At 39.7% G+C, this 23,620-nt stretch overlaps 1 protein-coding gene across 2 annotated transcripts in view; it reads left to right on the forward strand.

Moving 5' to 3' along the window:
• Positions 1–23,620, forward strand: part of SLAMF6 (SLAM family member 6) — a 37,721-nt gene that overhangs the window by 9,183 nt on the left and 4,918 nt on the right. For both annotated transcript variants that reach the window (XM_019025327.4, XM_019025332.4), the window contains exons 2-5: positions 17,189–17,521; positions 22,193–22,456; positions 22,897–23,007; positions 23,346–23,384. In XM_019025327.4, coding sequence (XP_018880872.2) covers positions 17,189–17,521; positions 22,193–22,456; positions 22,897–23,007; positions 23,346–23,384 — 747 coding nt within the window. The remainder of the gene's footprint in view (positions 1–17,188; positions 17,522–22,192; positions 22,457–22,896; positions 23,008–23,345; positions 23,385–23,620) is intronic.

Raw genomic sequence — 23,620 nt, forward strand, 5'->3', positions numbered from 1 at the left:
TTTACCCAGCTTGCCATTCTGTGTCTTTTAAATGGGGCACTTAGCACATTTACATTTAAAGTTAGTATTTTTATGTGTGAATTTGATCCTGTCATCATGATACTAGCCAGTTATTTTGCAGACTTATTGATGTAGTTGCTTCACAGTTTCATTGGTCTTCATTGTGTACTTCAGTATGTTTTGTAGTGGCTGATAATGGCTTTTCCTTTCCATATTTAGTGCTTCCTTCAGAAGCTCTTGCAAGTCAAGCCTGGTGGTGGATGAATTCCCTCAGCATTTGATTGTCTGAAAAATATTTTATTTCTCCTTTGCTTATGAAGCTTCATTTGGCCAGATATGAGATTCTGGGTTGAAAATTCTTTTCTTTAAGAATGTTGAATATTGACCCCCAATCTCTTCTGGCTTGTAGAGTTTCTGCTGAGAGGCCTGATGTTATTCTGATGGGCTTCCCTTTGTAGGTGACTTGGCCTTTCTCTCTGGCTGCCCTTAACATTTTTTCCTTCATTTTGACCTTGAAGAATCTAATAATTATGTGTCTTGTGGTTAATCCTCTCATGGAGTACCTTACTGAGGTTCTTTGTATTTCTTGAGTCTGAATGTTGGCCTGTCTTGCTAGGTTGGGGAAGTCTCCTGGATGATATCGTGAAGTATGTTTTCCAACTTTGTTTCATTCACCCTGTCTCTTTCAGGTACCATAATCAGTTGTAGGTTCGGTCTCTTTACATAATCCCATAATTCTCAGAGATTTTGTTTGTTCCTTTTCATTCCTTTTTCTCTAATCTTGTCTGCCTATTTTATTTCAGCAAGATAGTCTTCAATCTCTTAAATTCTTTCCTCCACTTGGTCTATTTGGCTATTGATACTTATGATTGCATTGTGATGTTTTCATGTTGTGTTTTTCAGTTCCATCAAGTCATTTATGTTCCCTCTAAACTGGTTATTGTGATGAATAGCTCCTGTAATGTTTTATCCTGATTCTTAAGTTCTTTGCATTGAGTTAGAACATACTCCTTTAGCTTGGCAAAGTTCATTATTACCCACCTTCTGAAGCCTACTTCTGTCAGTTCATCCTTCTCAGCCTGAGCCCAGTTGTGTGCCCTGCTGGAGAGGTGTTACAATCATTTGGAGGAGAAGAGACACTGGCTTTTTGAGTTTTTAGCATTTTTTATTGATTCTTTCTCATCTTCCTGAGTTTATCTAGCTTTGATCTTTGAGTCTGCTGACCTTTGGATGGGCTTTTTGTGGGGACTTTTTTGTTGATGCTGTTGTTGTTGCTTTCTGTTTTTCTTTTAGCAGACAGGACCCTCTTTTGAAAGGCTGCTGCAGTTTGCTGGGGGCCCACTCCAGACCCTATTCACCTGGGTCCCTCCCCACCCTGGTGGTGTCACCAGTGGAGGCTGCAGAACAGCAAAGATGGCTGCCTGCTTCTTCCTCTGGGAGCTCCGTCCAAGAGGGGCACCAAACTGATAACAGTGGGAGTGCTCCTGTATAAAGTGTCTGGTAACCCCTGCTGGGGAGTCTCACCCAGTCAGGAGTCACAAGATAAGGGACCCACTTAATGAAACATTCTGTCTGTCCCTTGGCAGAAAGGATGTGCTGTGGTGGGGGGCATCCTACTTATCCAGACTGCCCAGATTCCTCAGAGCCAGCAGGGGAAAAGAGTAAGTCTGATGATCTACAGAGTCTGTAGCCGCAGTACCCACAGGGACTCAATCCCAGGGAGATCAGAGTTCTGTCCATAAATCCTTGGCTGGAGTTGCTGAAATTCCCACAGGGAGGCCCCATTCAGTGAGGAGGGATGAGTCTGGGTCCAGCCTAAAGATGCAGCCTGGCCACAGTCTGCCACAGCTGCTGTGCTGCACCGTGGGGAATTCCTCCTGGTCCCAAACCACCCAGTCCCTCTGGCACTGGCAGGGGAAAGCAGCAGACAGAAGCTGCAGTGATGGCTGCTGCCCCTTCCCACAGGAACTCAGTAGTCTTAGACAGTCTCCAGCCAAGTGGCAGCTGAGAATCTGCACAGCTCTGTGCTTGGGATCCAAGGCCCTTGTTGTGTTGGCTCACGAGGGGATCTCCTGGTCCATGGGTTGCACAGATCCATGGAAAAAGCATGGTTTCCTGGGTAGGGTAGCACAATCACTCACCACCTCCCTTGGCCAGGGGTGGGAGCACCCCTCGCCCCATCAGCTTCCAGGTGGGCTGTTGTTCCACCCTGCTTTTCCTCACTCCCTGTGGGTCATGCCAACCACCTAGTCAGTCCCAATGAGTGAGCCTGGATACCTTAGTTGCTGGTGCAGGATTCACTCACTGTTTTTGTTCTTCTCAGTGGGATCCTCCAACCACAGCTGTTTCTAGTTAGTCATCTTGGCGCCTCCCCACGTTTTATCTTTTCTTACTTATGCTTTTGGTGTCATATATCAGAATCCATTTCCAAATCAAAAATCATGAATATTTATCATTATGTTTTCTTCTAAGAGTTTTAGCTCTTATATTTAGGTGATCGATACATTTTGAGTTAATTTTTGCATATAATGAGAGGAAGGGGTCCAACTTCATTCTGTTGTATGTGGATATCCAGTTGTCCCAGCACCATTTGTTAAAGAGAGCATTCTCTCCCTATTGAATGATCTTAGCACTCTTGTCAAAAATCACCTGGCCATAAATGTTTGGGTTTATTTATGGACTCTCAATTTAATTTCATATAGACATCTATACGTTTATCTTTATGCCAGTACCACACTGTTTTGATTACCATATCTGTATCAGTTTTGAAATTGGAAAGTGTGAGTCCACCAATTTTGCTTTTCTTTTACAATATTGTTTTGGCTACTTGGGGCATCTTGAAATCACATACAAATTTGAGAATTAGCTTTTCCCTTTATGAAAAAAACATCAAAATTTTGATAAGGATTGCGTTGACTCTATAAATTGCTTTGGGTGGTATCGGCATATTAATATTGTCTTCTAATTAATGAACATAGGATGTGTTTCCATTTATTTAGATTTTCTTTCTTTCAGAAATGTTATTTAGTTTTCAGTATATTATCTTGAACTTCTCTGGTTAAATTATTGCCAGGTATTTTGTTCTTTTGAATGCTACTGTACATGGAACTGCTTTTCTTAACTTCTTTTTCAGATTGTTCATTGCTAGTGTATAGGAACAGAACTGATTTTTATACATTGATTTTGTATCTTGCAACTTTGCTGAATTTATTTATTAGCTCTGATCATTTTTGTGGATTCTTTAGGATTTTCTATTTTCAACATCATGTTATCTGTGAATAGGAATAGTTTTACTCATTCTTTTTCAATTGAGATGCATTTTATTTATTTTTCTTGCCTAATTGCTCTGGCTAGAACTTCCAGTTCAATATTAAATAGAAGTGGTGAGACTGGGCACTGTTGCCTTTTCATGCTGTTAGTTGAAAGGCTTTAATCTTTTATCCTTGAGTAAAATGTTAGCTGTGGGTTTTCGTAAATGCCTTTTATCAGACTGAGGAAGTTCCCTTCTATTTCTAGATTCTAAAGTGTTTTTATTTAAAAGGTGCTGGTTTTTTTCAAACGTTTTTTCTGCATCAACTAAGATGGCCATTAGTCTATTTTTCTTCATTCTGTTAATATCGTATACTGCATTGATTGATTTTCATGTATTGAACCACTTTTGCATTTCTGAGATAAATTCTACTTGGTCATGGTGTATAATCCCTTTAATATGAGCTGGATTCAGTTTGTTAGTATTCTGTTGAAGGTTTTTGCATCAATATTCATAAGGGATATCAGTCTGTAGTTTTCCTTTTTCTGATATTTTTGGCTTTGGTATCAGGGTAACGCTGACCTAATAAAATGACTTAGGAAGTGTTTTTCTCCTCTTCTATTTTTGGGAAGAGCTTGAGAATAATTGAAGCTAATTATTCTTTGAATAATTAGTAGAATTTACCAGTGAAGCCATCTGGATTTTGTCAGGAGGTTTTTGAGTACTGATTCAATCTCTTTTCTTGTTATAGGTCCTCTTTAATTTTTTATTTCTTCTTAAGTCAGTCTTGGTATTTTATGTGTTTCCAGAAATCTATTTCATCTAGGTTATTCAATTTGTTGGCATATAGTTATTTATAGTGTTCTCTTAATCCTTTTAATTGTTATTTCTGTAAGATCTGTAGTAATGTCTCCACTTCTACGTCTACTTTTAGTAATTTGAATCTTTTCTATTTTGTTCTTTGTCAATTTAGCTAAAGGTTTGTCAATTTTGTTTATCTTTTCAAAGAACCAACTTTTGGTTTCATTGATTATTTATCTTGTTTTTCTATTCTCTATGTTATTTATCTCTGCTCTAATTTTTATGATTTGCTTCATTCTAATAGCTTTGGGTTTAGTTTGCTCTTCTTTGTCTAGTTTTTTAAAGTGTAAATTTCCTCCTTTTTTTTTTAATATACTTTAAGTTCTAGGGTACATGTGCACATCATGCAAGTTTGTTACATAGGTATATATGTGCCATGTTGGTTTGCTGCACCCATCAACTCATCATTTACATTAGGTATTTCTCTTAATGCTATCCCTCCCCCAGCTCCCCACCCCCTGACAGGCCCCAGTGTGTGATGTTCCCCACCCTGTGTCCAAGTGTTCTCATTGTTCAATTCCCACCTATGAATGAGAACATGTGGTGTTTGGTTTTCTGTCCTTGTGACAGTTTGCTGAGAATGATGGTTTCCAGCTTCATCCATGTCCCTAGAAAGGACATGAGCTCTTCCTTTTTTATGGCTGCATAGTATTCTATGGTATATATGTGCCACATTTTCTTAATCCAGTCTATCATTGTTGGACATTTGGGTTGGTTCCAAATCTTTGCTATTGTGAATAGTGCCACAACAAACATACGTGTGCATGTGTCTTTACAGTAGCATGATTTATAATCCTTTGGGTTTATACCTAGTAATGGGATGGCTGGGTCAAATGGTATTTCTAGTTCTAGACCCTTTAGGAATTGCCACACTGTCTTCCACAATGGCTGAACTAATTTACACTCCCACCAACATTGTAAAAGTGTTCCTGTTTCTCCATATCCTCTCCAGCATCTGTTGTTTCCTGACTTTTTAATGATAGCCATTCTAACCGGTGTGAGATGGTATCTCATTGTGATTTTGGTTTGCATTTCTCTGATGACCAGTGATGATGAGCATTTTTTCATATGTCTGTTGGCTGCATAAATGTCTTCTTTTGAGAAGTGTCTGTTCATATTCTTTGCCCACTTTTTGATGGGGTTTTTTTTCTTGTAAATTTGTTTAAGTTCTTTGTAGATTCTAGATATTAGCGCTTTGTCAGATGGGTAGATTGCAAAAATTTTCTCCCATTATGTAGGTTGTCTGTTCACTCTGATGGTAGTTTCTTTTGCTGTGCAGAAGCTCTTTAGTTTAATTAGATCCCATTTGTCTATTTTGGCTTTTGTTGCCATTGCTTTTGGTGTTTTAGTATTGAAGTCCTTGCCCATACCTATATCCTGCATGGTATTGCCTAGGTTTTCTTCTACAGTTTTTATGGTTTTAGGTCTAACATTTAAGTCTTTAATCCATCTTGAATTAATTTCTGTATAAGGTGTAAGGAAGGGATCCAGTTTCAGCTTTCTACATATGGCTAGCCAGTTTTCCCAGCACCATTTATTAAATAGGGAATCCTTTCTCCATTTCTTGTTTTTATCAGGTTTGTCAAAGATCAGATGGTTGTAGATGTGTGGTGCTATTTCTGAGGCCTCTGTTCTGTACCACTGATCTATATATATGTTTTGGTACCAGTACCATGCTGTTTTGGTTACTGTAGCCTTGTAGTATATTTTGAAGTCAGGTAGTGTGATGCCTCTAGCTTTGTTCTTTTTGCTTAGGATTGTCTTGGCAATGCGGGCTCTTTTTTGGTTCCATATGAACTTTAAAGTAGATTTTTCCAATTCTGTGAAGAAAGTCATTGGTAGCTTGATGGGGATGGCATTGAACCTACAAATTACCTTGGGCAGTATGGCCATTTTCATGATATTGATTCTTCCTACCCATGAGCATGGAATATTCTTCCATTTGTTTGTGTCCTATTTTATTTTGTTGAGCAGTGGTTTGTAGTCCTCCTTGAAGAGGTCCTTCACATCCCTTTTAAGTTGGATTCCTAGTCTTCCTTCTTTCTTTCAGAGGGATAAAAATATCCCTCTGAGCACTACTTTTGCTCCATCCCATGTTTTGGTAAGCTTTGTTTTTGTTTTCACTTGGTGTCAAGATATATCCTAATTCATCTTGTTATTTCTTCTTTGATCCATTGATTATTTTACACTATCTTAATTAGGACATATTTGTGAATTTTCCAATTCTCCTTCTGTTCTTGATTTCCAGTTTTATTCCATTATGGTCATAGAAGACACCATATATTTAAGTCTTTTATAATTTATTGAGACGTGTTTTTGTGGCCTAATATATGGTCTGTCCTATGAGAATGACTTATGTGCATTTGAGGAAAATGTATATTTTGTTGTGTTTGGATGTAGTGTTTTTCATATATGTGTTAGGTATTGTTGGTTTATAATGTTTTCCAAGTCCTCTATTTCCTTATTGATCTTCTCTCTAGTTGTTTTGACCATTATTGCAAGTGAGGTATTGATGTCTCCAACTATTACTGTAGAACTATCTATTTCTCCCTTGAAATTTGTTACTGTTTGCTTTATATATTTTGGGGCTGTTGTTTGGTGCATATGTGTTTATAATTGTTATAACTTTTTGCAGGGTTGACCCTTTTATTAATGTATAATGTCCTTTTTTGCCTCTACTAATAATTTTTGACTTAAAGTCTATTTGCCAATATTAGTATAGCTACTGTAACTCTCTTTTGGTTACTACTTGCTTGGAATGTCATTTTCCATCTTCTTCCTCTGAAAGTATTTGTGCCTTTGAATCTAAAGTGAATCTCTGTATGTAGAAAGTAGTTGAATCCTGTTTTTTCAATTCATTCTGCCTATCTCTGCATTTTAATGAAGATTTAATTCATTTACATTTAAAGTAATGACTGATATGTAAGGACCTACTTCTTGAATTTTGCCATTTCTTTTCTGTATGTCTTAAACCTTTTCCCCTCAGTCCCTCCACTATTCTATTCTTTCATGTATAGTTTATATTTTTAAGTTTAGATTCCTTTCTCATTTCCTTTCCTGTATTTTTAGTTATTGTATTGTTATCCTCAGTGTTACATTTAACCTCTTCAACTTACAACAAGCTATTTTGAATTCACACTACCTTAGCTTCAATAATATACAAACACTGTGCTCCTATGTTGTTTCATTCTGCTGCCTTTATGTTGTTGTAACAAACTACATCTTTGTGCATGTGTGCTCATTAACAGATTTATAATTATTGTTTTACTCATTTGTCTTTTAAATCATGTGGGAAAAAGGAGAAGTTGCAAAGCAAAAATGCAAGAATACTGGCTTTTGTATTAATCTATGCAGTCAGATTTACCTTCATTCTTTGTTTCTTGGTAGGGATTTGAGTTACTTTCTAGTGTGATTTTATTTCAGCCTGAAAGATCCCCTTTAGTATTTCTTACAGTACAAGTCTACTAGCAATAAACTCTATCTGCTTTTGTTTATCTGCAAATGTCTTAACTTCTCCTTCATTTTTGAAGGATAATTTTTTCAGATGTAGAATTCTTGGTTGATGGGTGTTTTTTTTCTTTCAGCACCTTAAATATGTCATCCCACTGCCTCCTGGCAATCATGGATTCTTCTGAGAAATTGGCTGTTGATTTTATTGAGCATGACTTGTACATGACTAGTTGCTTTCTCTTGTTGCATTTGAGATTCTCTCCTTGTTTTCATTTTTCTGGTTTGATTATAATATGTCTTGTTATGGATCTCTTTGTGATCATTCTTCCTGGAGTTCATTGACTTTCTTGGATGTATAAATTCATGTCTTCTATAAAGTTTGGGAAGTTTGGGGCCATTATTTTTTCAAACATTATTTATGCCCTTTTCTCTCTCTCCGCTCCTCCTTGGACTCCTATTATGCTTATTTTTTGGTATTTTTGATGGTGTCCTACAAATATCTTAGGCACTGTACATTTTTCTTCACTGTTTTCTTTTCTGATCCTCAAACTGGATAATTTCAATTGACCTAGCTTCGAATTCGCTATTTCTTACTTCTGCCTACACAGAGCTTCTGTTGAAAGCCTCTAGTGAATTTTTTATTTCAATTATTGTATTTTTTCAGCTCCAGAATTTCTACTTGGCTCCTTGTTATTATTTCTATCTTTTAAAAATATTCTCTTTTCTTTATATATCCTTTTCTTGATTTCCTTTAGTTCTTTGTCCATTGTTTCCTTTAGCTTTTTGAGCATATTTAAGATAGTTGAGGCCAGGCAGGGTGGCTCATGCCCATAATCTCAGCACTTTGGGCGGGCCGAGGCAGGTAAATCATTTGAGCCCAGGAGTTCAAACCAGCCTGGGCAACATAGTGAAACTGCATCTCTACAAAATATTTTAAAAATTAGCCAGGGATGGTGGCATGTGCCTGTAGAACCAGCTACTCAGGAGGCTGAGGTGGGAGGATGACTTCAGCCCAGGAGGCAGAGGTTGCAGTGAGCTGAGATTGCACCACTGCACTCCAATCTGGGCAACAGAGTGAGACCCTGTCTCAAAAAAAGGCAGTTGACTTAAAGACTTTGTCTAGCAAATCCAGTATCTGTCCTTCCTTGGGGACAATTTCTGTTTATTTCACCTGTGAATGGGTCACACTTTCTTGTTCTTCACATGCTTTATAATTTTTTGTTGAAACTAGATGTTTTTAATATTATAATATGATAACTCTGGAAATCAGATTCTTCCCCTTCCTCAGTATTTTGTTTTGTTGCTTGCTGTGGGTTGTAATTCTTGTTTTTTTTTTAGTGACTATTCTAAACTATTTTTGTAAGTGTATTATTTGTCACATGTAGTCTCTAAAATGCCTTTTTCTTTAGCTTATGGTCAACTAGTGTTTTGACAGATATTTCTTTGAACACCCGAAGGAATAAACAAACAAACAAATAAATAAATTTCTGTGCTTGTCTTTGCAGATTGTTTCTGTTTTGGGGCACTCCTTTAATGCCTAGACAGGCTACCACTCTGCCTTAGCCTTGACTTTCTTCTTGTACCCAGCATAATTATCAGCCATAGATAAAATCTTAGAGTCTTCTCAGAACTTTTCTAAGTATGCACCCTGCCCTAGGCATGTATGTGGCTTTCCAAATTCCCTGGTATAAGCAGACATTTTTTAATGCCTGAATTCTTCTAAGAATCTTTCTCCCCAGCTTTTCTTCCCAGGCATTCGACATATCTATTTTTTGCCTCCACTATAATGTTTTGCCCCAGGTATTGATGGGTTATTCATTGCCTTTCAGTGTTTATGAGAAATGTCCTCTGCATGGCTAATTTTCTACCTGAAAGAGAGGTAGTTGAAACAAAGACAAGTGCTTTTCCTCAGTTTTTTAGGGAGCATCTAGATAGTTGAAAACAGACAAATACAATTCTTTCAGAACCATGTCTGCTCTATGCCTGCTGGAACCAGTGACCATAGTCTCCTACTGAAAATGTAGACGGCCGTCTTCAAGACTGCTATCAAGTTGGAGAAAAAAGATTGGGGAAAGGGCAATCAAACATTCTGCAAAGCTCCCCAATCATTTTTTTAAATTGTATATATCTAAGCTGTACAACATGACATTTTGATATATGCAGTGAAGTGGTTACCCTAGTCATGCAAATTAACATATTCATTATCTTGCACTGTTACCCTTTTCGTGCAAGTATGGTAAGAGTATCTAAAATCTACTCTGAGCAAGTGTTCGGTATACAATACAATCATATAAGTATAGCCTTCATGTTGTATATTAGATTCCTAGACTTATTTACCCTACATATCTGCAACTTTGTACCCTGTGACCTACATCTCCCCATTTCCTCCCTGTTCCCTCTCTCCACCTCTGATAACCACTGCTTTATACTTTGTTTCTATGTATTTGACTTTTTTAACTCCTTTTTTTCTTTTGTTTTTTTTTTTTTTTTTTTTTGAGATAGAGTCTCACTCTGTCACCCAGGCTGGAGTGTAATGGCATGATCTCAGCTCACTGCAACCTCTGCCTCCCAGGTTTAAACAATCCTCCTGAGCTGGGACTACAGGCATGTTCCACTCTGCCTGGCTGATTTTTTTGTATTTTCAGTAGAGACAGGGTTTCACCATGTTGGCCAGACTAGAACTCCTAGCATTTTTAAGTTGCCTCTTTTTTTGACTCATCTTTTGTTTGGTTGCTATAATCCTTTGACTAGTTTCTACAGTTTTGACAAAGTTGATTCTGACAATGTTTGCTCACTCTGTGTGTGTTCGCATGAGTGTGCATGTTTTTTGTGGAGGGATGGACCCTTGCAGTTATTTATTGTGCCATTTTGACTAATGTCACTGACCCTCAGACTTTAGGCCAGCAATTTCAACAAAGTAATCACCATTCCCCTGAAATCCCTCTCCCCTTTGATGCCACACCTACCTATACTATGCCTATTGCTAATATTAGGTGATCCCCAGCACCTTCTTTCCCTGTTCCTGGGCTACATGTGCTATAATCATTGGAGAAAGTTATTAGTGTGGTGCAAAAGTGATTGTGGTTTTTCCCATTGAAGGTAATGGCAAAATCCGCAATCGCTTTCGCACTAGCCAATGCAAAACTGGATGGACTCCATGAATGGTGCGTGTCAACCAAGCTTGGCCAGTTCCTCCTCACTGCTTCCACACTCATCTATTGATGACTTGTCAGTTTCCTAACAAATTCCTCATAGCAGCTTTTACATGTCTCATCTGTCTTCCTCTAGATTCTATGAGATCTACTTCTCTTAGAACAACTTTGAGAAAAACATAAGTGAAATATTCCAACTTCTTCCCCTTTACCCTCTAAATCTTTTGAGATCTTTAACCTTATTCTTTTCAGTCTCAAAAGAAAAGGAGAACCACGTCTACCCAAGACTAACCGCTTCACTTATGCTCCTAAGCCCACCCTGGCTTACTCCTCAGAAATGACACCGTTTTGAATACTCCCTTTCACCATATCTTAAGTTTTTTCTTTTTCTCCCGGCTGCTTCCCTTTGCTCCAAATTTGCTCAGGACTCTGTTACCCTAAAGAGTAACTTCCATTTGTCCTACCTTCTTCTCAATATCCTGACTATGTTTCTACTCCCTTCCCTTTAAATTCTCTTGAGAAATCAGCCCCTACTCTCTTTCATACTGCACTTGCCTCCTGTGGAGCTAACACAGCTTGCTATATTCCTGTTAGCTATAGATGGGCCTAAGCTAGTACCTCAGGTTAGAAACCCCAAAGTTCCTTGACTTTTCTCTCTTTTTCAGAATCTGCTTAGTTCTACCTCTCTCCTCTCTTTCCTAAGACACTGCTCTCTTTATACTTTGCCAATTTTCAAAAATACTTCATGTTTTTTAATACCTTCCAAACTAACCCTCCACTAATCAGATAACCCTTAAAAACTTCTCTATTCTAATCCCAATCTACTTAACATTCACTGAGTTCCCTGGACCAGGTTATGGGGAAATACAATGCTGACTAAGATATTATTTGAGTTCCCCAAAACATATCATACAGTAGATGAAACTTGTAAACAAATGTACCCCAAATGTCTGCTGTCTTAACATCCTCACCAGTGGATGGGCAAGACCTCAGCACCACCTTCATGTTGCAAGGGGTTCCCCAGTGACTTATGAGAGTCTCAAAGGAAAGCTTCCCATGAGTCCCCAAAGCAGCCTACGAGTTGTAGCCAACATGAGGCATCTTTTCCATTCCTAATCTCCTTTTCTGGTTCTAGTCCTCCACACAGGATGCCAGCAGAGCCATTTAGATGCCCTGCCTATTCCAAGAACATCAATGTCCATGCCAAGGGTGCTGGTCCCGGATGCTCCCAAAGCATCAGTGTTGATTCCTGGCAGAGCAGAGAAAAGGACCTCCATGTGCCCTCTGGGCCACACCACAACACCTTGGCCCTGAAGCAGCTCTGCTTCTGTCCAAAGTCTCACGTAGGGTCTTTTAAACATTTTCAGTAGCATCTGACCTTCACTGTCCCTAAGCATATTGTCTCAAATCTAGTTTTGCTTTGGTTTGGTTTTGGGTCTGTGGGGAACTATTCCTACCATCTCATCCATCCTGTGCTCCTTCTCCCTTTGCTTCACCACAAACTCCTTTCTCCCCTTCCCCATGTACCAATGCAAAACCCCCATAAATATAAGAGGCAAACAGATATTTTAGCTCATCCTTGAAGGATAAATAGGAGCTTACCATGTAGGAAAGATGAAGAAAGGCATTTTAAGCAGAGGGAAAAGCAGTGCAAAAAAAAAGGCAAGGCATTATTGGAAGAATTACAAATAATTAAGTAATGGAGAACTCATAGCTTTTATTCAAGACTTTGCTACAGTGTCATCTCCTGTGAACTGTTCCCTGACAACTCCCAACTCTTCCCAGTTCATGATTCTCTAAATTTTTGCTCCCATGGAGCACATATCTCTAACCATTCCACATTTATTGAGCTAGAAATTGTGTGCTAAGTTCTAGGAATATAGAAATAATAATCAGAATCCCTGACGTCAAGATTATGGAAAAGAAAGGAAAATAATCTTGTAATTATAACAAAGAGAAAGAACTGCTTGCAATTGCCTGTGTAACTGCAATAGTGATACGAGGGCAATGCAGAGGCAAGCCTTACACTAGCTCAATGCCCAACCCACCACATCAGAACTAACTACTCATTTACCTGTCAGCCTCCTCTATCAGATGATGGACCCAGAGGACTGACAGTATCTTATATTCCCAGTTTCCAGTCCAGAAACTGGTACATAAAACAGACCTAATAAATATGCCATGGTTCCTAAGGTTTTACTAATTGAATTAGCATGAAGTTAGCAAATATTAGAATATTCGAACACCAGAATGAATAAACAAACAAACAAATAAATAAATTTCTGTGCTTGTCTTTGCAGATTGGCTCTGTTTTGGGGCACTCCTTTAATGCCTAGACAGGCTACCACTCTGCCTTAGCCTTGACTTTCTTCTTGTAAGCAGCATAAATATCAGCCATAGATAAAATCTTGTTACATAAACTAATTATTTCAATCTATAAAATCAATGGAACTTAAACGAGTGTTCCAGGCAAGGGAAGAACAGCTCCTGGTGAGTCCTTAGGCCACTGAGTAAGCCCAGACTCCCTACCAAAATGAACTGAGCTTTAACATTCTAGACAGAAAACCTCCAAGAGATGGAATGGAGATATGTCTATTCACTAAATAAATATTCATGGGATGCTTACTATGTGCCAGGTACTGTTCAAGAACGTTCACAATAGTAGACAAAAGAGACAAAAATCTTTGTCTCCATAGAGATTACATTCTAGTGGAGAGGTGAGAAAATAAACAAAAACAAATATGTAAATTATAAAGTATACTAGATGGTAAGTACTAGATGGTAAATCCAAAGGCAGCTGGATGTGCAAGGGTGGATGGGGGCTGATGGTGCAAAAAGAGTGGTCACACTTCTTTAAATTCTCTGAGCAGGAATGTTTGCATTAATAACTTTATAGAGGCAAAAGAGTGAGCTGCATGGATACTTGGAGAAAGTACATTCCAGACAGAAAGGACTGCAAATGCAAAAGCCCTGGCCTGTTCAAGGAATAGCCAAGGGGGCTGGAGCAAAGTGAACAAGGGGGAGAATATAGGAATTAGGTCAAAGAAAGAGAAATGGCCAGATCATTTTGGTCCTTATAGACCATAGACATGGTTTTGTTTTGCTCTGCTTTTGTTACTATTTTAACTTTTTAAACTGAAATACAAAGAGAAAAACTATACGAATCTTAAATGTCAGCTCAATGAATTATCATAAAATGAACAAATCTGTGTAGCCAAATACAGATCTAGAGATAGGACATTATCAGTATTCCAGGATCCTTCCTTTATACTCCCTCCTATTCACCACTTCTCCCTCCTCCTCAAAGGTAAACACTCTCTTGACTTCTGACAGCATAGATTTGTCTGTTTATCAACTTTAAATAAATAGAATCATATAATTGTATTCTCTGGTATCTGGACATTCTGCTCAAAATGTTGCTTGTAGTATTCACCCATGTGATTCAGAGGAAAGAGGAATAAAGATGACAAATAACAGTGTGTTAAAATGCTGATGGGAAAGATGTTGATGACAGCAATGCTCATGTGCCTGGAACCCATATGACAATTCATGAAAGAGAGAGGAAGTGCAAGCTCACCCAGGAGCTGAGCACTAGGACTCCAAGAGACATTTCCTTCCCTATTCAGCTCCTTAACCATATACAAAAATTAACTCAAGATGGATGAAATATTTAAATGTAAAACCTCAAGCTATAAAAATCCTAGAAAAAAAATAGGAAATACCCTTCTTGACATTGGCCTTGGCAAAGAATTTTTGGCTAGGTCCCCAAAAGCAATTGCAACAAAAACGAAAATTGACAAGTGGAACCTAAGTAAACTATAGAGCTTCTGCACAGCAAAAGAAACTATCATTACCATAAACAGACATCTTACAGAATGAGAGAAAATATTTGCAAACTGTGTATCCAACAAAAGGTCTAATATCCAGAATCTATAAGGAGCTTAAACCAATAAGCAAAAGGACGAATAACCCCATTAAAAAATGGGCAAAGGACATGAACAGGCACTTCTTAAATGAAGATATACAAGCACCCAGCAAACATGAAAAAATGCTCAGCATCAGTAATCATCAGAGAAATCCAAATCAAAACCACAATGAAATACCATCTCACACCAGTCAGAATGGCTATTACTAAAAAGTCAAAAAAAAGAACACAATAGATGCTGATTTGGTTTTTGATATGGTTTGATTGTGTCCCCACCCAAATCTCATCTTGAACTGTAGAGCTCCCATTATTCCCACATGTCATGGGAGGGACCCGGTAGGAGGTAATTGAATCTGGGGGTAGGTCTTTCCCGTGCTATTCTCATGATAGTGAATAAGTCTCATGAGTTCTGATGGTTTTATAAAGGGGAGTTCCCCTGCACATGTTCTCTTTGCCTGCCACCATGTAAGATGTGACTTTGCTCCTCCTTCACCTTCCACCATGCTTGTGAGTGCCATGGCCTCCCCAGCCATGTGGAACTGTGAGTCAATTAAACATCTTTCCTTTATAAATTACTAGTCTTGAGTATGTCTTTATCAGCAGTGTGAAAATGGACAAATAACACTTTTTTGACTTTGTAATAATAGCCATTCTGTCAGAATGACAGCTGGAAGAGAACAGAAAATTCAGAATACACTAATACACTTTTTTGTGTTTTTGTATAGCCATATGCAGAAGATTGAAACTGGACCCTTCATTCTTTCAGAATGGCATTATTAAAAGTCAAAAAATAAAAAAAAACAGGTGCTAGGTCCCACTTGGTGAGGTTGCAGAGAAAAGGAAACAGTTATACACTGTTATTGGGAAATATAAATTTTCACTGTGGAAAGCAGTTTGGAGATTTTTCAAAGAACTTAAAACACAGCTACCATTCAACCCAGCAATCCCATTACTGGGTATATAGCCAAAGGAAAATAGATCATTATACCAAAAAGACACATGCACTTGTATGTTCATACTATGCTATTCGTAATAGCAAAGACACAGAATCAACCTAGGTTCCAATCAATGATGGATTGGATAAAGAAAATTTGGTATATATACACCATGGAATACTAACCAGCCATAAAAAAGAATTAAATCATGTCTTTTGCAGTAACACGGGTGGAGCTGGAGGCCATAATCCTAGCAAACCAACACAGGAACAGAAAACCAAATACTACATGCTCTCACTTATAAGTGGGAGCTAAACACTGAGCACATATGGACATAAATATGGGATTAATAGACGCTGTGGACTACTAGAGGGGGAAGGAAGGGAACAGGTAATGGGTTGAATAACTACCTATTAGTTATTATGCCCACTATCTGGGTGTGATATACCCATGTAACAAACCTGCACATGTACCCCCATATCTAAAATAAAAGTTGAAATTTTTAAGAAAAAGAAGCAAGAGATCCTGAGAAGGTTGAGGTAATGGTTATAGTTATTCATTCATTGACCCACTAGAACATTTCCACAGACTCTACTATGTGTCAGACATGGTGATGAGTACTGACATGCAAGGCTAATTAAGGCGTGGTCAGTTAGACAAACAGGTGAACAAAACTACAAAATAGTGTAATAATTGCTAAGAATTTGGGAAAGGATGCTAAGGAAGCATCTTCTTTAAGAATCATTGTGACCATTTCACCACTTAAACATTGATAGTTCTGAATAAGTTCACAAGAATGTGGCCATCATGTGTTACTTTGAAATTATATTTATTATTTCTATATGTATCCATTTTGTCTCCTCAATAACTACACTATAATCTTTCTGAGAGAATAAAAAAAAATCTTCTGGTATCATGAAGAGAGCACAAAGTCACTGGAGTCAGAAGACCTGGGTTTGAATCCTGACTCTGCTATTCTTTAGCTGTGCAACCCTGGGAAAATTAGTTAACTTTTCTGTAGCTCAGTTCCTTTATCTATAAATGGAAGTAATAATATCCATGCTGCCTGCCTCACAGACTGTAGTCAGCGTCAATGAAATAATATATAAGAAGAACTGACTATCCTATAAATCCCTGATATTAGTCCCTGTTACCAGCCTTCTAAGTTGCACAAGCCTACTATGTTGGACACACAGTAAGTAATCAGTAAATATCAGGCTTTAATTATGCTTTATTAGCAAAGACTTGCAGTTTTTGGAGTCTATAGTTTCCTGTCCCCCTCAACCTAATGTCCAAGGACTTCAGAGGCTAGGATCACAAAGTATAGTTATGACCTAGGAGTGACCAGCCAGTGTAGGACCCAGCATGGACTGGGCCGGTTTCATCTAGACTAGCTGCCTACTAACCAATAGTGGCTGACATTTTGCTGGAGGTGATGCTCTGGGACTGTGATTATTCATTTAGAAACATCTCCTTACCCTTTCCTACTCTGTCATATCTCTGAGTTTTGGTATCAGAGAGCTCTAACAGACTGGCAGAGTTAGGTGAAAGGGTGCAGGACTTGGCAGGGAGATGGTCAGGAACATTTTTAAAACCTTTCCTTCTGTGTTTACAGGGAATGTAGTTTCACAAAGCAGCTCAACCCCATTGATGGTGAACGGGATTCTGGGGGAGTCAGTAACTCTTCCCCTGGAGTTTCCTGCAGGAGAGAAGGTCGACTCCATCACTTGGCTTTGCAATGGAACATCTCTTGCCTTCATAGTACCCCATGAAACCAAAAGTCCAGAAATCCACGTGACTAATCCAAAACAGGGAAAGCGACTGAAGTTCACCCAGTCCTACTCCCTGCAACTCAGCAACCTGGAGATGGAAGACACAGGCTCTTACAGTGCCCAGATATCCACAAAGACCTCTGCAAAGCTGTCCAGTTACACTCTGAGGATATTAAGTAAGTCAAAATATGGGGTTTAATTCCATATGGACTGAAAAATATACAAGTATTTCAATCCTATGTGACTTCAAATGTGCACTGTCGCCTAGTGGTAAAGAATATGGCATTTGGAGTCATTGAGTCAGTGTCAACACAATGACACTGCAAAGCCAGTTAATGACAGAGCTGAAGACAGAGCCTAAGTCTTGTGTCCCAGCCCAGAATTACTTCACTCCAATAAAATGGTCTTCTTCAACCAGAAATGTAGCAGAAGTAATGGAAATCAAATATTTATGATGGTGTTGCCCTGTGCACTACATGTATTTGCCATGTAATTCTCACAAAGACTCCATGAGGTAGGTACAGACCTTATACCCTTGAGGCACAGCCTCAGTCACAGTGATTTGCCTACAAGTCACAGAGATAGTAATGGTAGCACTTCCCACATAACTACCTGCCACGACACCTCCCTTTTCACAAAGGCTAGTCTGACCCAGTAGAGTGGTCAGTGTACAGAACAGTGGTCTACCTAGAAAGTTATCTGCAAAGATAGGCTGATAATGAGAAACATCCTTTCTGTCAAGGTTATTTAATTTTTAACAATATTTTCCCCCAATGGCTCATATTAATCACCAGTCAACAATCTGCCTTCCCAAGATTAAAAAGAATGAAAATGTTATCAACATAAAATTATGAAAACTATAATGAGATTTCTTATGAGTCAATATCAGAAAAATACCTCTCTAGCAATCAGTGATATTCAGAGATGCCACTAATGGCTTTAGAATAATCACTTAGCAGGAGATTCAAGCATTAAATTGGCAATAAGACCAGAAAACATTAAAGGCCATGGAAATTCTGTGATTTTTATCCACTTGAGGGCCTGTAGTGTCTAAAATTCACTCAGAGTCCTTTGGGTTAAGACATGGTACTCAAAAAAGCACTGTTAAAATAAAATGTCTCCACAGACAGATTACATGTTAACTTTTAGTATCCCCTGAATATCTGGCAGGTTTATTGTGTTAGATTAGTCAAAATCTTGTCCTTGAAGAATAGAACACAAAACAGGTAAATGTAATGGGAAAGAGGTGATGTCTGGAAAACTTCTATACAAGCGATTCTAACTAAAAAGGAAAAATCACCCTGGGGCAATGTATTACTTTCCTGAGGTTGCTGAAATAGAAATACCATAAAGTAGGTGGCGTAACAGAAATTCATATTCTCTCACAGTTCTGGAGGCCAGAAGTCCAAAATCACAGTGTGGGCAAGGCTGTGCTCCCTCTGGAGGCTGTAGTGGGCAATCTGCTCTTTGCCTTTCCCAGCTTCTGGTTGCTGCCAACACTCCTTGGTTTTCTCTGGCTTGTGGCTACGTCACACCAATCTCTACCTCCATAGTCAGGTTGTCTCCTTCTTTTCTGTCTGTCTCAAACATCCTTTTCTTTTCTCTTATGGGAACATTTGTCATTGGGTTTGGGGACTATCCAGATAATACTGGATAATGTCATATAACTTAATTCCATCTGCAAAGACCCTTTTTTCCAATAAGGTAATATTCAGATTCTGGGAATTAGGACACAGACAGATCTTTTCTGAGGTCATTATTCAACCCACTACAGGCAGAATCACCCTGGGTGACCAGTAATTATCAAGGCAGTGTAGGACACTGGAGAGAAGAGAGACTCATCCAATGGAAAGCCTGAAATGGGTACCAGGCTTCATCACATTTGCTGAGATAATGTTCCTCTAACATTGTTGAGAAGACCAGGTATGACTTATCTTGTTACAGCCACCCTCTTGAGGCTCAATGCTGATCTCTTTCAGGGCTTTTTAGAGTGCCATCTCCTTCAAAGTCACATACACAGAGAACTGTGTAAGCTACACCAGGTAGTTTTACAATAGTGCAAAGGAACTTCAAGGTTTAAGTTATATAGGTTTGATTTTTAACATTGATCAATCTCTTGGTATGTGCTAGGATATGAATGGCAAAGATTTGATTTTATGGGCCAATACCAATTAATTGGGAGTGACTGCTAACCTGGTTTGGCTCTGTGTCCCCACCCAAATCTCATCTCGAATTGTAATCCCTACATGTCAAGGGAGGGACCTGGTGGGTGGTGATTTGATCATGTGGGAGGTTTCCCCCATGCTGTTCCCATGATAGTGAGCTCTCATGAAAGCTGATGGTATTAAGTGTGGCACTTCCTTGCCCTTTCTCTCTCTCTCCTGCTGCCATGCAAAACGTGACTGCTTCCCCTTGCCCTTCCATCATGATTGTAAGTTTCCTGAGGCCTCCCTAGCCATGTACAACTGTGAGTCAATTAAACCTCTTTTGTTTATAAAGTACCCAGTCTTGAGTAGTATCTTTATGGTAGTGTGAAAACAAACTAATACAACTGCCTAGAGTTCAGTGTTAAGAAAATCTTGAAGCCATGATAGGTTTATTAATTGAGTCGACAATATTTGTTAGACATGGATAACATCCAAGGCACTGTTATAGGCACCTGGAATACATCAGTGAGCAAAACAGACAAAGATCACTGTCCTCATGGAGCAGACATTCTGGAAGGGAAGTAGAGGAAGGTAACAAGCAATTCACATAACATATAAACAAGTGATACAGCATGTAAGAAAGCCCTGAATGGTATAAACAAAGGAGAGATTAGAACAGCATAAGAAGCATCAAGAGTGCCAGGGAGCAGGGGACAATTTTAAAAGGAGTGATCAGAACAGGCTTCATTGAAAAGATGACATCTGAGCCAAGACCTGTTGGAAGTGAGGAAGTGTGCCATGCAGATAACTGGAAGACACGCCATCCAGCATTGATAGCAAGATCCCCTGTGCCTAGACTACTCAAGAAACACCGAGGAGGCCAAACGTCCAGGAGCAGAGTAAGGGGGAGGTAATAGAAAATGAGGCCAGAAAGGAAACAGGGACCACATCGCAAAAGGACTGAGAGCCATCACAAAGACTTTGGCATCTACTCTCAGTGACTCTGAAAGCCATCAGAAGGTTTTGCAAACAAGTAATATGATTTGACTTACTTGTCTAAAGGATTCCTTTGGCTGCTCTGTTGAGAATAGAGTTCAAGGGGGAAGGGTAGAAGCCAATGGGCCAATTAGGAGACCATTGCAATAGTCCAAACAAGAGTTGATGCTAGCTTGGATCAGGGTGGTAGCAGTGGAGATGGTGAGAAGTGGTTGCATTTTGGACATATGTTGAAGGTAAAGCCACCAGGATTTCCTGATGTGGGAGTATGAGATGAAGATATGAATCAGCGATAACTCCAGGGGTTTTGGCCTCAGTGATAGGAAGGATGCAGTTGTCAACAAGTCAGATGGGGAAAACTGCAGGTTGAGAATGTTTGGGAGAGAAAAACAGAAGTCCTTTAGACTATACCAAGTTTGAGATATACTTACACACTTACATACCTGTGGAAATGTCCTTACATATTCATTAAGTGGAAAAAGGTAACAAGATGGATTTTTTTTTTCAGTTCAGCCATCAACACTGGATGAGGGAGATGTGAATTTCATGCCAAATATTTGCCATCCCTGTACTAGGCACTGTCTCATTTATTCCTCAAAATTACCTGAGAAGTGGGTATTATTAGCTGGTCTTACAGATAAGGAAACTGAGGCTTGGATATAGCAATAATTTGTCCGTGGTCATGTAGCCAGTAAATTACAAAATTCAGGTCTTGACTCCAATTCCAACACTTTTCCCATACATGAATACTCTGTTCTGGCAAGATTTCAGTACAGATACTCCACAACCCCTACTCAACTAAGCTTAAAGTACTACTCAGTCTCTTCTAATCAGAGAATTGGAGTCATTCTCTTCCTGGTTGGGTCATCTTTACTTCAAACCTCAGGCCAAGGCTAAGTCAGTGGCCTTTTCTGTCTTGCTCCCATGTTCCCATTGGTTCACAGTTACATCTTACTAGGCAATATTTCCTGGTCTTTGCTCTCAGAAATATCTGCATCACATGTCATCTCACATGCCTAGATACGCCGCACTTCTTTGCTCCCCAGAATTGCTTGCTTGCTCTCTCAACTTCTTCACTTCTTCCTTCCCCACTTCTTTGGTTCTCAGCATTTTCCTTTCTGTCTTGCTGACCTTCTACATCTGAGTCTCTTTCTCACTATTGGAGCCAGCTTTAGATACAGTAGGAACCAGGATCCCCATAGATTCAAATTCCCCAAGGAAGTGATGCTTCCATCTTCCACCCCAATTAGGTAATTCTGATAGCAGAGGAAACAGGACTCTTCCACCTGGTCTCTTGGCTTCTGACATCACTGAGTTGCCCTCAGAGTTCTTGGCTTGGTCTCCAAATTGTCTTTACACAGGGGCAGAGTGCAAGGACTAGAAGGGACCCCAGGGATAAACTGGAGACCAGAAATATAAAATGACCACCCCAAAACTACCCAACTAGTTGATGGAAACCTCAGTCTCTCCCTTCCCACTTCTTCTGCTGACTATCCTGCCCCATACTGATGTCCCGCATCATTTGGTCATCCCAGACCTTGCTACCATCAATTAGGTAATATAAGCAGAGTCATTTACAGAGTCTACAGACCATAACACACAGCAAAGGTGAAATACAAAACATTGAGGTGAAGGATATTTTTCACAGGGGGCTGAGCCAAGACATTTGTCCTTAATCTGGATCTTTTTTTTTTCTGCAAACAGGACAACTGAGGAACATACAAGTTACCAATCACAGTCAGCTATTTCAGAATAGGACCTGTGAGCTCCATCTGACTTGCTCTGTGGAGGATGCAGATGACAATGTCTCATTCAGATGGGAGGCGTTGGGAAACACACTTTCAAGTCAGCCAAACCTCACTGTCTCCTGGGACCCCAGGATTTCCAGTGAACAGGACTACACCTGCATAGCAGAGAATGCTGTCAGTAATTTATCCTTCTCTGTCTCTGCCCAGAAGCTTTGCGGAGGTAACAGCCTGCCTCAGGTCTGAAAGCCTTGAGCAGCTATGGGGTTTAACGCATCCTCACATCCTACATAATTTCCAATACAGTGGCCCAGTGGGAGGCAGAAAATGCTGCTGGGAGGGGACAGATGCCCTCTGGAGCTCTGCATCTCTCAGTACTCCCAGAGGACTCTCCTTCCTTCCTCTCCATTCCCCAACCCCTCCTCCAACCTACTCAGAACCCAAAAATCAAAGGCCTGGGAATGTAGGATTGCTTTCTCCCCCCAACTCCACTGGGCCCCACCCTCCCCTGCCTGCCACATAGGACTCCCACCCCAGAGCCTCCGGGTATAGACAAACCTACCTAGTCCCCAAAGATGGCCTAGAAGAGGCTCCACGGAGGCTCCAAGAACAGTGGGCTTCACTTGATGTGTCTCAAATGTCATTTCTTTTTTCTCTTTTCAGATGTTAAAATTCAATATACAGATACCAAAATGATTCTGTTTACGGTTTCTGGGATATGCATAGTCTTCGGTTTCATCATACTGCTGTTCCTTTTTTTGAGGAAAAGAAGAGGCAGGTTTCCTTTCTTCCTACTTGTCTCTTCTCCAAGGTTCCAGGGATTGAGAGTTTGGCGCCTCTGATTCCCAAGGATCTCTTGTGGAAGACAGGAGGAGGGAGGGAGGCTGCAAACCCTGGCTCAGCTAATCCACTGAGATAATCCCTGGGTGTGATCTTGCACCTGCTAATATCCTGAGAGAAATGTCCTACTGGGAAAAGTGGGACCCTGTCTCAGGGCTGCTTGCCCTTCCTTTTGGGTCCCCTCCCACCACATCCCAACACTCATGGGGTTAGGGGTGAAATGCCTCTCCCCCTGCTGTCACACATTTCAATTTTCTGGTTTTATTTTTCAGATTCCCTATCTTTGTCTACTCAGCGAACACAGGGCCCCGGTGAGCATTCAGACTCTTAACTCTCCATCATAAAGCAGATGGGAAGAGCCAAATGGAAGAGAGAGGGGGATGGCAGAGGGCTGGATAATGACAGAGGAAGGAGTCAGAATGTCATTACTCAGACCACATGGTGTGAGAGGAGATGATCTGTAATCATGGGTCCTACATGGTTCATAGGCATAGGCATGTGAACCAGTCACTCACACAGTTTCTCTTGGTGATATCAGGTTCATTCA

The sequence above is a fragment of the Gorilla gorilla genome, chromosome 1, assembly GCF_029281585.2.
Source record: "Gorilla gorilla gorilla isolate KB3781 chromosome 1, NHGRI_mGorGor1-v2.1_pri, whole genome shotgun sequence".
NCBI classification, from domain to species: domain Eukaryota; kingdom Metazoa; phylum Chordata; class Mammalia; order Primates; family Hominidae; genus Gorilla; species Gorilla gorilla.